The sequence below is a fragment of the Manis pentadactyla genome, chromosome 3 (assembly GCF_030020395.1).
Source record: "Manis pentadactyla isolate mManPen7 chromosome 3, mManPen7.hap1, whole genome shotgun sequence".
Lineage (NCBI taxonomy): Eukaryota > Metazoa > Chordata > Mammalia > Pholidota > Manidae > Manis > Manis pentadactyla.
Genome location: NC_080021.1, coordinates 59,516,493 through 59,531,241, shown reverse-complemented (window position 1 = coordinate 59,531,241; position 14,749 = coordinate 59,516,493). Strand labels below are relative to the sequence as shown.

At 35.6% G+C, this 14,749-nt stretch overlaps 1 protein-coding gene and 1 long non-coding RNA gene across 3 annotated transcripts in view; both read left to right on the top strand.

Moving 5' to 3' along the window:
- The window catches only part of LOC130682873 (uncharacterized), an 89,295-nt gene that overhangs the window by 35,464 nt on the left and 39,082 nt on the right, over positions 1–14,749 (top strand). The gene's annotated exons all lie outside the window — the stretch shown is intronic.
- ZC2HC1A (zinc finger C2HC-type containing 1A) overlaps positions 1–14,749 on the top strand; it is a 48,680-nt gene that overhangs the window by 3,254 nt on the left and 30,677 nt on the right. For both annotated transcript variants that reach the window (XM_057497950.1, XM_036887519.2), the window contains exons 2-3: positions 5,366–5,439; positions 7,568–7,684. In XM_057497950.1, coding sequence (XP_057353933.1) covers positions 5,366–5,439; positions 7,568–7,684 — 191 coding nt within the window. The remainder of the gene's footprint in view (positions 1–5,365; positions 5,440–7,567; positions 7,685–14,749) is intronic.

Below are 14,749 nucleotides of genomic sequence, written 5' to 3'. Positions count from 1 at the left end.
GGATGCCTCCTCAGTACTTATTTATTGGATGGATAAAATCACAGGAAATGTGTTAGAAATTTAAGAACAGTTCAGTATAGGTAAAACAGCATGCTTGGAGGGATTCTGGACAATCTCGCTAGATAACTATGGCAGCAAGATAGACTGGAGAAGGAAGGGGCTGGAAATACATATATGTGATGAGGATTTGAACTAAGGCAAAAGAAGCAGAAATTAAAAATGAAGGATAGCTTTAGAAAACATTTCTGAGATGGGAAGATGAGATAGATACAATGTTGGATATGAGAGGGAAAAGGAATAAAAAATAAAGTAGCTTATGGTTTGGACTTAGAGGTAATAATATCTTTAACCAAGAGGAAGACCAAGTTTGGGAGATGAGGTAATGAGTTTGGCTTTAGAAATATGTTTGTACAGTATTTGGGGAATATCCGGTGGAAAAGTCTCATAGCCACTTGTAAATATCTATCTGGAGATGTTGTTTAATAGTCATCAGCATGTAAATGATAGCAAATGGGTGCATTCACCCAGGAAAATTAAAATGAGGGGAAAATCTTGGGGAAAAATTGATGCTTTAGGGTTGATCCAGAAAGGAAATTGGAGAGGTGAGGAGGGGAGGTTCTCTAAAGAGGTTTAAAAATTGTCAAGGAAAGGAAGTGGGGGAGAAACTAATATTTATTGAGTAGGGCCTATCTGCCAGAAAAAGCCTGTAGCACCTGGTATTCCTGGAGGTCTAAGTACTAACTAAGCCAAATCCTGCTTCGCTTGTGAGATCTGAAAAACTTCAGTTTAGGAGAGAGAAATATCACTGAAGCCAGTAGAGAAAGGACTTTAAAGGTGGAAGGGATTGAACAGCAATGCCTAAGGTCCAGTAGGATGACTATTCAGAAAAGGGCTTTGAATTTGGCAATTAGTAGATTAATGGTGATCAGTTGCCCCTGTTTCTTAAGGTTCCTATTTTAATGTCTATTGAAGAAGCTTTCCCTGATGTGGTCTACCCACAACCCAAACACACATACACATAGCGTTATGACTGTGCTCTCTCCCCTTATTCTGCTCGTTTTCTACGTTCTGATTATCACCACCTAACATTTTATATATTTGTTCTTATTTATTGTTTTCCCTATTAGAAGAGTAGAAGCTCCATAAGATCAGGGTCTTCGTTTTTTCATTACTGTTTGTTTACATCCCAGAACAGTTCCTGTCTCATGCTAGGTGCTCAATAAGTACTTGCTGAATCAACAGATAGATCTGTTTTAACATAATGTTTAGGTCTGGTACAGTTTGTCTCCAGTTCAGATAAGGAGAAAAGGAGAGAGAAGAACTAGTCAGTAAATGTAAGCCAGTGGTGTTTCAAAAAATGTGCTCTTTGGAACATTGCTTCTAAGTATCTTCTTAGGTGCAGAAAGGATTTCTGTTGGGGAACTAACAGTACAATAAATCTCTTTTTTAAGTCAGAGGAAGTTCTCTAAGAAAACCCATTTATTTAATCAAGTGTTTTCCAAACATTTGACCATTCAAGCAAGAGATTTGATGTTTGGTGATAATAGAAATGGTTCAAAATGGGTAGGAAGGAAAGTGCATCCAGAACTGCTTACCAAGAAAATGCAAGTCACTCTGAGGTCAAGAAAGTGATTTAAAGAGAGGTGGGAGGTAGAAGTATAGTTAGAGAGGAAGCTTGAATATTTTAAGAGTCCAGGAGTAGACCCTTTCTAAATTGTTTTAATAGTAGTTTTTGTTGAGCAGGTATGCAGTTGACTAAAGTTAGGTGGAGGGTGAAGGTTATGTTTGAGAAGTTTAAGTTTAAATGTTGAAATGTTGAAATCCAGGGTGAGCTGGAAAAAGAAAATCTTGAAAGATACTAAATATTGTTGACTTGGGAGTAATTAGATTTTCAAAAAGGATTGTAGGAAGAAAAGTGGTGTAACAGATGCCATGTGCCTCAGAGAGAGATTTTGTTGAGTTTTAAAGGTTGGATTCAGATGAACAGTGACCAGTGGTGAGGAAATAGACCTGCTACACAGAGGCCAGAACTGTTCTTAATTTTCAAGATTTCTTTTCTTTTGGGAACGTTCTCTCCTATTTCTTAAATATACACATTTTAGAATGTTGTAACTATTTCACATAACAGCATATTATTTCACATCACCTATATAATAGTGTTATATAAAAATGCTGTTTCAAGCCTTATTATCTTGAGGGTTTTGAAGTTCCTAGATAAAGCAACTCTTAAAAGAGTCAAGATTGTGTGCAGAATAAATTTTGTATGGAGAGATTGGCTTCTTGAGAGTTTTAGAATATTAAAATACTTTTTAATAATACAGAATATTAATACAGAATACAGAATGGATAAAGAATACAGAATGGATAATATAATAATACAGAATATTAAAATACTCAGTTTGAGTGTGTCTTTAAACAGTGTTTGCTCTCTCTGCTACAGTTACCATCCCTTTGCATATGATCTCTACTGTATTTTTATAAACAGCACAATTCACTAGCTTTTGCCACTCAGGAGAGCTTAGTGTTGTTTGCCTGCCTTGGAGAGGTGCTTTTTTTTTTCTTTCATTGGTTGTGAATCACTTTTTATTTAAAATATCTTAGTTGATTCTCTTAAATTTTAAGATAAGCTGAACAGATATCCTCATTTAACAGATGTTAAACAGGCTACCCATGATTAGTGATATATTTTCCATAAATTCATGTAATGAAGACTTTTCCAACAAGGAGAGAGACATCATGTGCTCTGCTGCAGGGCCTTGCAGAGTCAGTTCTGTATTCTGACAAATCGAAGTGATTTCTTCAACATACTAACTGTATACCACCTGAAACATTCATTCCCCCATCTGCAGTTTGTCAGTTGGTTTAATCTTTCTTACATAAGACCAACTCTGTTTTCATTATAATATAGCAGGGGATGTGTCTTATCGCCATGTACTGACCTTGCTAATGTAGTCTTAAGGTAGATTTTATTAGATAAATATGGTATATTTATTGTGGTATGTTAGAGATGGAAGGGGGCCACATAGGTCATTTAACCTTATTTTATACGAGAGGAATCTGCACCTTGGAGAGGTTAAATACCTTGCCCAGGGATTCATAGTACTAAATGACAGAGCTTCAATAGGGACTTGAACTTAAATAATAGGAGACATATTCCAGTGCCTTTTCTACTACACTGTCATGTCTTTTACTGAGTACTATTAGAACAAAGTGTGCCTTTGTGATTCTAAAGCCTAAACTGTTTATCAGAATCTATTGATAGAAGTTCTTTCCAGGGGAATGTTGACACCAACACACACATTGTGTTATAATTTGTGAATTATACGGCTATGCTCTGTGACCAGCTAATACAAGAGGAAATTATAAATTTATATATATCTTTATTTATTTTGAATAAAGTAATGACTATTTTTTTTCGTTTTTGATATAATTGTTTTTAAATGCTTTCTCTTTAATGCTCTTTCCTCTGTTTCATGCCTTTTAGTGATAATGATTTTCTTTTCCTTTAAGGACAATTTGTAAATGTTTAATAAATTGTAGGAATTATCCCAGGAGTTGGAAGTTATATGATTGTATTCTAATTGCTGTTAAGTTTTAAGTTTTTGTATTTAAAAAATGGGAAATAATTTGGCTCTTTTTTTGTAAACTACACTTATTGTGGTGGTGAGCATCCTGTGATGTTCACTACACTGAATCTTAATGAAAAAGCAAATGATGTAGACTGTTAGCTTTATAAGAGCAGTAATGATTATGTTATTCCACTTTCATGTCACTATTAGGTGGTACATGTTTGGCAGGTAGTACTTAATTAAATAGGCACTAACAATATTTCCATGTGTTGAACTTACTTTCAATACTTAATTTTTATAAGATTTTGCTTTCTCATCTATTTGACAGAGATACTGAAATACACTTTTAAGCAAGTAAAATATATGATAGTTTCTACCATTTTATATTGATGAATTTTCAAATCATTGCTTAAAATCTAAAGGAATACATGAAAATTATAAATAAGCAAGCTTAATAGATGATGCAGCACATGGTATCACTTTGCCCATCATTATGAAGATATTCTTACCTTAGTTTAACCTCATGGGTTCCATCCAGCAATTGCCTTAACTTTCTGGATATTAGTGGATTAAGTGATCCAGATAAATGAGGTTGCTCTCCGTTAATTAGCTAGCCTCTGGTATTAGAGAGGGACAAATCACAAATCTTATCTTTGCCTTTGTAGTGTCCACTGCTTACCTGCCACCAGGCAGACATTGCATCCATCTGAGATGACAAATAGTCACTATCTACCACTAAAATAGGGCAGTGGAATATCACGAGAATGAAAGAACAAAACCGTTCTTCTGCTGTTGTTCATATTCCCACCAATGTCTATTTTGATTCTCCTGATTAGTTTTCTGTGAACTCAGTAAATGCCTTGGAACAAATTATGGGAAGTCATAATTGTACCTTTTTTGTGAGTTTATTTATATTCTAAAAGAAAAGGATTTTCTGCTTTCACAGATTTTTAGCAATCAGTAAAATACAGGGAAGGTATAGGTCAAGTATAATTTTTAGAAAATTATAGGTATGGAAATAAATTTAGGTTTGGTATTTGGCTAGATAATACAATGACAAACTGACTCAGTTGTATAGATTCCCAAAAAATGTAGTTGTTTTAGTTCAATAATTTTAGTAACAAATTTTGTTGTATGTAAGTATATGATAGATATGTTAAGTTTTGATTGAGTAAAAGTTTAAGCTACTTTTTCCTTATTTAATGAATGGTACAATAAAATCAGAATATGTCAATTTGCTGGTCCAGTGAATTTTAATATAGTATGTATAAAATAACAATTCACATAAAACACACAGTTTTCATAGTAACTAGGTGGCATTTTTCCTTTAAAGCATTATGCTTTCTATTGTGTGTTATTAAACAGAACAAGATTCTTTTTATCCTAGACTTCCTAGATGACCAGTATTATTTCTTAGTGTTTTGATGGATAACATTATTGTATAAATATACCTCAAGATAAACTTGGATTTTAAAGTTTGTTAATTTATAATAGAGATAGCCTGTATATTAAGAGAATAAGACAAGTTGATTTGGTTAAATAAAAGAGGACCAGATGTATAACAATACCAGTTTGGTTACCCTCAAATCATGACTTCTGTTTGGCACAGCCTTGAGACCACAGATCACTCTCTAAATTTTGTTCCCATTTTAACTGATTTGTTGCTTAGTTCAAAATGAAACAAGACTTTTCACAAGACTGACAATTCACATGTGAAACTAAGGGAAGACTTTAAAATTTGGAAGTTTCACAGTTTGAGCTATTAAATTTATTGGTTAAATTATTTTCTATTTTAGAAAATGGGAGTATGCAAGTTGGAGAATTGTTACCTTGCAAGATTTGTGGAAGAACATTCTTCCCAGTGGCATTAGTAAGTACTGTTTTCCTTTGGAGTTTGATAGATCAGTAGTTGTTCCATACTTCAGGACAACTCTCATGGATAAAAAAACCTCTGTGGAATAATTTGAGAGATACTGGCTAGTGTTCTTTGTTCAAGAGTTTCAGTTCCATCTATGTCTTCTTCCAGAGTGGTCTCTTCCCTTCAAAGTTCAACTGGGGCAAACTACTCTACTATAAAGTATTCCTCTCCTTGTAAGAATATTAACAAAAACAAAAACCCTTAGAAATTCATAGTAATGTATTTACAGATAAAGAATGATATGTCTGGGATTTGCTTTAAAGTAATTTAGGGGAAAAAAGTTGGGATAGGTGAACTGTGATTGCTAAATTGTTGGTTATTATTGAAACAAGGTGTTGAATAAATGGGACTTCATTACACTATTCTCTCAATTCTTAGGTCTTTTTGAAATATTTCAAAAAGAATATTTTTTTCAATGAAAAGTGCATCTAAACTAAAATGCATTATACATTCTTTAGATATTTTAGAAGCTTAGTATATACAAATAGAAACACCTTTAACTCATTACCCAGCCAAATAGAGAATAAGAAAAAAATACCTATGTACCCTACATATTTTAAGTTCAAATATCAATGTACACTTACTGATATTTTGGCATAAAATAAAGACTTTTCTTTGAATACAGATCTGCTGATTTGAATTCTGCTACAATCTATTTTGCATTCTTTTATTATTTAATTTTGTTTCTTTAAAGCTAACACAAAATTAATTATCCAAAATGTCCATCTGCCTATGGACTCCCTTTAAATAATGACAGCTCTTCTTAATCCTTTAAAAACATCTTGTCCACACTTAGTGATTTGTTTTTTTCTTACTGATTCACTGTTTTTCAGACCATGTTCAAAGCATTCAGCTGAATTATCACTGGAAAAGACAGGCCTTTTTTTGCCCTTGTTTATTTGTTTAATATTTAATTAAATGATGTGATCATAACTACAACTTGTATAATACAACAATTTTGGGAATAAGCACTAGATATTTTTGACATACACAACTCAATATGAGAATAGATATCTACTAGAAAGTCACCTGTTAGCCACACTTTTTTTTAATTTTTAAGAGAAATAGCTTTACTTAACAGTGCTGTTTGTTGAAGTGAAAGCTGAAAACAAGTATGTAAAACAGTACTAGTTGTGTATTGAAAATATGAGAGGCTCTGTGACACTGAACCAACCAATTGTGAAGTTTCCTTTTTTCTCAGATAAGGTTTAACAATTCCAGCTTATTCAGTGTTTATCAAAATATGAAAGAAAAAAGTGCATTTAGTGCACTGATATCATCAGTCAACATGTCTTATTTAGGAGAGGGAGAATGATTATTTATCCAGTAGGTAATTGGAGTTTCAGTTTAGAGAGCTTCCTTTATAATATCATTACAATAAAAACATCAATGATTGAATGAGTGAGTTGACAGCAATATTTTAAAAACCTGTAGGAGTTGAATACTAGATAATTCAAGAAAAATCTTTGGTAAAGAAAAGTAGAAAATTTGAGTTTCAGAAGGGAAGAAGGGGATGATTGTGAAGGAAGGACACAAATCTCACCACTCTGTCCTTTTGTTTTATGTTGACTTTATGTTAACATACTACTATCATGGTAACTTAGTAATTTTTACTACTACTCTTATATTAATTTATAATCCTAAAATTAATGCATTCACCATTTAAATTCTTTTTCTAGTATCTATTTTCAAGTATTTAGTGATGCAGATAACTTTTTTCCCCCCCACTCAAATAGCTTTGATTTGGTCACATTGTTTTCCTTATTCTTGGCAGTGTGAAAACTAGGAGAATGTTTAATAACTCTCAGTAAAATTTTGGAAGTGTATTTGTACTTTCTTGTAAGAAAGATAACTTACAGCATGCATTACATGTACTTTTTAACAATTTTAATGTAGCTAAAGCAAAATATGTCTTATTTCTTTCATCTTCAGGTATTTATTTCATCTTCAGGTTTCATTTTATTATTATTATTTATTTCATTTTCAAGTTTTTAAACTGGTTTGAAGGACAATTTAAAGTTATATAGTCTTCCTTTTTGTAGAAAAGAAAATAATATGTTACATTTCTTCATCTTAACAGAAAAAGCATGGGCCCATTTGTCAGAAAACTGCCACTAAAAAACGAAAGACTTTTGATTCCAGCAGACAAAGAGCTGAAGGAACAGATATTCCAACAGTAAAGCCTCTTAAACCTAAGGTAATTATCTCACCTTTTAAACAGTATGAAGCTTGCTGTTTTGTATATTTAAAAACTTATAATTTTCTTTTATGCTAAGGTTGAAGAATAACCATGAGTCTGTGTCATGTTCTCAGTTTAGAAATCATCAGAAACTTGTTGATTTTAAACTTCTGCAAAGGGGAGACCAAACTGCTATCTCAAACTCTATTACAATGAGGTTTTTGTAGGATTGGAAAACCAATTACTTAGCTATAGGCTGGAAATAATAAAAAGTCTTCACCTGTTCTTTTTAAGTCATTGTTAATTACTTCAGACATAATTTAAGTATGTTTCTTTTACCCATAATGTAATTTCTATATACAAAAGTAAAGCTGTTTATAAACATCTTAGCATAATAGTTATTGATTATATTGATCAGTTGACTGTATTGATTGTGATCTTATGCTTTCTGGAGAAAAATTTTATCAGTTGCTCAGTTATCTACATATAGCTATCATCAGCTTATTTTCTTTCTTGTAACCAAATAGTGAATCTCCTCTGATAATTCCTCCTTAATACCACCCATGGTATGTTATATTGCTAAGAATAAATCATGTAAATACATTGACATTTTAAAGATTTTCTGTGAAGTAGTCAAAATTTAAGCACCTGATTGAATAGGTTTTTGAAATAAAACCCTACTTTCAGTTATAGTAACATATCCTAGTAATATAGGAAGACATTTCCCTTTGGGGCAAGTAATCTTACTAATAAAATCATTTGATAATGTATAAATCAAAAGTTCTTTATTTTTCAGTCTATGAATACTTAGGGGAAGGATGGTGAAGTTTGAATAAGGTACATAAAATAAAATACATTTTGAAGTTTTTCTAGTAAGCTGCCAAATACTTGATTGTATTAGGTTTAATAAGCTTAAATGAATTAACTGCCAAAATCATTGAAAGCAGTAGAACATAGTGGGTTTGAAAGCTGACTTGAGTCAGACTGCCTGGGTTTAACCCTGGCTTTGCTGCTTACCATGGTGTGTTGGGCAAGCTACTTAATCTATACTTTTATAAGAGTAGTGGTTTTATGTTAATCATTCTTATGTATGTGTATACTACTTGTGTATACTGAGCTTCTGTCTTATTAGATTCTTTGGGGGGATTTCATAAGTTTATCCATGGTGTTCCCTCAGTAAATGTTAAGTATTCTATTTTTTAAGGGAGGAGGTTTGTATGCTTAAAAAAACTAATCTTCAGAGAAAAGCAAAGTAAAAATCATTGCTTTACATTCAGGTAGTTTGTTTCTTGCTACTTAAAGTATGGTCCATTCAGCAGTATTAGGAGCACTTATTAGGAAGTTATTAGAAATGTGAAATCTGAGGTCCCATGCAGACATGCTAAATTAGAATCTGCATTTTAACAAAATTCTTGGGTGAGTCATGTGCACATTAAGGTTTAAGAAGCAGTGTATTAGAAGATTTTGAACATAGTAGTTTTTAATATCTTTACCTGTATCAAAGAAGCCTACAAAGTCATAAGCAGAGAGGACCAGAGCACATTTTGGGGGAAACTAAAGGCAGGCATTTATCTACAGCCTTCCAAAGCAACTGAGACCCAGGAATCCCTGGGCCCTTCCCATTTGGTAGGATCCAGATTGAGTAACAGCCTTCCAAAGCATTTGGTAGGATCCAGATATGAGTAACAGCCTCCCATTTGGTAGGATCCAGATATGAGTAATAGCCTTCCAAAGCAACTGAGACTCAGGAATCCCTGGGTCCTTCCCATTTGGTAGGATCCAGATTGCTCCCTATACAGGAAATGTAGGAAGTTGTTGGGGAGCCAGTGGGAATCTGGGAATCTTCCACCTTAAAGGTGAAGTGTCTCCTCATCTTACAGGTGATTCCTTAAAGGAGACTCCTTAAAGATGAGGGGTCTTATTAGGAAGTTAATATATCCCTTTACTCCAACCAAGGCAGGAACTAGGATTAGCTGCAGGGGCTTGGATAGCCAGAAACTGGAATGAGCCTGCCTGAAATTGGGGGAAAGTTGGGAGGGAGAGGGTGGGAAGAAAAGGAACAGAGAGTTGAAGAGGCCCAATGGCAGAGGTTCTCAGAAAGCACTAGGAAAAAGAAAATACCCTTTCTGGAAGTGAGGGGAGTCCCTCTAAAGGGCTGTGTCTTTTTCTGAAGTGGTTAGTGTGGAAACTGGGAGAAGCATGGCTGGCAGCAGTAGCCCTCTCAGATCCATCTTGTTTTAGAGAAGTGGAAGAGGTAGTATATGAGCCAGCATTAGTTTAACGGAAAGACATTTAGAGGTAGTTCCATTAAAGTCAGGAACAAGATTATGCTCTAACATACACAGTAAGTGCTAGCTGAAAGAGTTAGATAGTAATAAGAAGTTAGATACATGGAAATTGGAAAAGAGGGGTAAAACTATCATTATTAGGAAATAATACACTTAGAAAACTCAAAGAGAATCAACTGATAAATTATTATAGGCCATAATAAAAGAGAAATAATGAAATAGAATATTAATATGCAGATATTTACGAGGTTTAACATTTCAACAAACAATCCCTTGAAACATAAACATGAAGAAAAGAACCTTTATAAAAGAACAACACAACACAAATGTAAAATATTGAGGAATAAACCTCACAGTAATAAAGGTGCAAACTTCCACAGTGTATACTTTAAAAAAACTCCTGAAAGATAAAAATAAGCACTTCAAATGGAAGTATGTCTCATGTTCTTGGATAGGTAGACTCAGCAAAATAAAGAGTTTAAATTTCTTCACTTGTTTATGAATGTAATGTATGATTTTCCAGTTCAAACATTGTTTTTTTTTTTAATTAGACAAGCTGATTCTAGAGTTCATATGGAAAAGTGTACATGTGAGAATAACAAGAGAAGATTGAAAAAGCAGAATAAAGTAGGATTACCCTATCAGATATTAAAATATTATTATAAATCTCAATTTTTAAAACACTGGTACTGATGCAAGAATAGTCAGTACAATGGAATGAAAGAGAAAGTTCAAAAATAGGCCCAAATACGAAAAAGACTATGATAAGGGTATTAGCTCAGAGGGGAGAAAAGTCAGTAAAGGATGGTGAGGCAGCTGAATAGCCATGTTAAAAAAGAAAGTGAGGCAGAGGCGGAGCCAGCATGGTGGCATGAGTAGGACAGTGGGAATTGCCTCCCAAAAACATATATATTTTTGAAAATACAACAAATACAACTAATCCTAAGAGAGAGAACAGAAGACACAGGACAATAGCCAGACTACATCCACACGTGCGAGAGCCCAGCGCCTGGTGAAAGGGGTAAGATACAAGCCCCGGCCCGGTGGGACCCGAGCGCCCCTCACCCCAGCTCCCGGCGGGAGGAGAGGAGTCAGAGCGGGAGGGAGACGGAGCCCAGGACTGCCGAGCACCCAGCCCTAGCCATCCACACCAGAGAGCAGACACAGTGCATGCGTGGAGGGCTGGAAACTAGGGAAACAGGGCATCAAGACCTCTGAGCGGGTCCCGAAGCTGATGCCCCTGTGACAAAGAAAAGCGAGTGCTTTTTGAAAGTCTTAAAGGGACAGGGACGCAACAGCTGGATGGAAACAACACAGGTCACAGTCCAGCAGCTGGAAATCCCAGGGAAAACCGGGCGCACTAACCCCCTGGGCATCAGCTGTGAGACCCCTAACGGAGGTAAACAGCCAAACAGCCCCCCGTCCATTACCCCTCCGGGACGCGGCGATAGCAGAGAAGCAGCCTAAGGCTGGCCATGCCCTCAGCGAGGGAGCTTCCTCTATACCGGCCGGGGCAAGACACAAAGACCCAGTCTACACGCAAGTACCCAACACAAGCCACTAGGGGTCGCAGTTGTCCCAGTAAAGAAAGGCCAGTAGCAAGTGGAAAGTTTGGCTCTCCCAGCCAACAGTCAATAGCACCTATCAACATGAAAAGGCAAAAAAATTTGATCCAGACAAGAATAACCCAGACAGCTTCGGCATCTGCTACATCTTCCCCTGAGAAGGAACCTGGGGAGATAGATTTAACCAGTCTTCCTGAAAAAGAATTCAAAACAAAAGTCATAACCATCCTGATGGACTTGCAGAGAAATATGCAAGAACTAAGGAAGGAGAATACAGAAATAAAACAAGCTCTGGAAGGACTTCAAAACAGAATGGACAAGATGCAAGAGACCATTAATGGACTAGAAAACAGAGAACAGGAACGCAGAGAAGCTGATGCAGAGAGAGATAAAAGGATCTCCAGAAATGAAATAATTCTAAGAGAGCTGAGTGACCAATCGAAACGGAACAATATCCGCATTATAGGGGTACCAGAAGAAGAAGAGAGAGAAAAAGGGATAGAAAGTGTCTTTGAAGAAATAATTGCCGAAAACTTCCCCAAAGTAGGGGAAGAAATGGCCTCTCAGACCACAGAGGTACACAGAACTCCCATGACAAGGGATCCAAGGAGGGCAACACCAAGACACATAATAATTAAAATGGCAAAGATCAAAGACAAGGACAAAGTATTAAAGGCAGACAGAGAGAAAAAAAAGGTTACCTACAAAGGAAAACCCATCAGGCTATCATCAGACTTCTCAACAGAACCCTACAGGCCAGAGGAGAATGGCATAATATACTTAATGCAATGAAACAGAAGGGCCTCGAACCAAGGCTACTGTATCCAGCATGAATATCATTTAAATATGAAGGAGGGATTAAACAATTCCCAGACAAGCAAAAGTTGAGGGAATTTGCCTTCCACAAACCACCTCTACAGGGCATCCTACAGGGACTGCTCTAGATGGGAGCACTCCTAAAAAGAGCACAGAACAAAACACCCAACATATGAAGAAGGGAGGAGGAGGAATAAGTAGGGAGAGAAATAAAGAATCATCAGACCGCATTTATAATAGCTCAACAAGTGAGGTAAGTTAGACAGTAAGATAGTAAAGAAGCTAACCCTGAACCTTTGGTAACCACAGACTTAAAGCCTGCAATGGCAATAAGTACACACCTTTCAATAATCACCCTAAATGTAAATGGACTGAATGCACCAATCAAAAGACATAGAGTAACAGAACGGATAAAAAAGCAAGCTCCATCCATATGCTGCTTACAAGAGACTCACCTCAAACCCAAAGACATGCACAGACTTAAAGTCAAGGGATGGAAAAAGATATTTCATGCAAACAACAGAGAGAAAAAAGCAGGTGTTGCAATACTAGTATCAGACAAAACAGACTTCAAAATAAAGAAAGTAACAAAAGATAAAGAAGGACATTACATAATGATAAAGGGCTCAGTCCAACAAGAGGATATAACCATTATAAATATATATGCACCCAATAAAGGAGCACCAACATATCTGAAACAAATACTAACAGAACTAAAGGAGGAAATAGAATGCAATGCATTCATTCTGGGAGACTTCAACACACCACTCACTCCAAAGGACAGATCCACCAGACAGAAAATAAGTAAGGCACTCAACAACACAGTAGAACAGATGGACATAATAGACATCTACAGAACTCTACATCCAAAAGCAACAGGATACACATTCTTCTCAAGTGCACATGGAACATTCTCCAGAATAGACCACATACTAGGCCACAAAAAGAGCCTCAGTAAATTTCAAAAGATTGAAATCCTACCAATCAACTTTTCAGACCACAAAGGCATAAAACTAGAAATAAACTGTACAAAGAAAGCTAAAAGGCTCACAAACACATGGAGGCTTCACAACACGCTCCTCAGTAATCAATGAATCAATGACCAAATCAAAATGGAGATCCAGTAATATATGGAAACAAACAACAACAACAACACAAAGCCCCAACTACTGTGGGATACAGCAAAAGCAGTCTTAAGAGGAAAGTATGTAGCAATCCAGACAGATTTAAAGAAGGAAGAACAATCCCAAATGAATGGTCTAATGTCACAATTATTGAAATTGGAAAAAGAAGAACAAATGAGGCCTAAGGTCAGCAGAAGGAGGGACATAATAAAGATCAGAGAAGAAATAAATAAAATTGAGAAGAATAAAACAATAGCAAAAATCAGTGAAACCAAGAGCTGGTTCTTTGAGAAAATAAACAAGATAGATAAGCCTCTAGCCAGACTTATTAAGAGGAAAAGAGAGTCAACACAAATCAACAGAATCAGAAATGAGAAAGGAAAAATCACGACGGACCCCAAAGAAATACAAAGAATTGTTAGAGAGTACTATGAAAACCTATATGCTAACAAGCTGGGAAACCTAGGAGAAATAGACAACTTCCTAGAAAAATACAACCTTCCAAGACTGACCCAGAAAGAAACAGAAAATCTAAACAGACCAATTACCAGCAACGAAACTGAAGCAGTAATCAAAAAACTACCAAAGAACAAAACCCCCGGGACAGATGGATTTACCTCGGAATTTTATCAGACATACAGGGAAGACATAATACCCATTCTCCTTAAAGTTTTCCAAAAAATAGAAGAGGAGGGAATACTCCCAAACTCATTCTATGAAGCCAACATCAACCTAATACCAAAACCAGGCAAAGACCCCACCAAAAAAGAAAACTGTAGACCAATATCCCTGATGAACATAGATGCAAAAATACTCAACAAAATATTAGCAAACCGAATTCAAAAATACCTCAAAAGGATCGTACACCATGACCAAGTGGGATACATCCCAGGGATGCAAGGATGGTACAACATTTGAAAATCCATCAACATCATCCACCACATCAACAAAAAGAAAGACAAAAACCACATGATCATCTCCATAGATGCTGAAAAAGCATTTGACAAAATTCAACATCCATTCATGATAAAAACTCTCAGCAAAATGGGAATAGAGGGCAAGTACCTCAACATAATAAAGGCCAGTTATTATAAACCCACAGCCAACATTATACTGAACAGCGAGAAGCTGAAAGCTTTTCCTCTGAGATCGGGAACTAGGCAGGGATGCCCACTCTCCCCACTGTTATTTAACATAGTACTGGAGGTCCTAGCCACGGCAATCAGAGAAAACAAAAGAAATACAAGGAATCCACATTGGTAAAGAAGAAGTTAAACTGTCACTATTTGC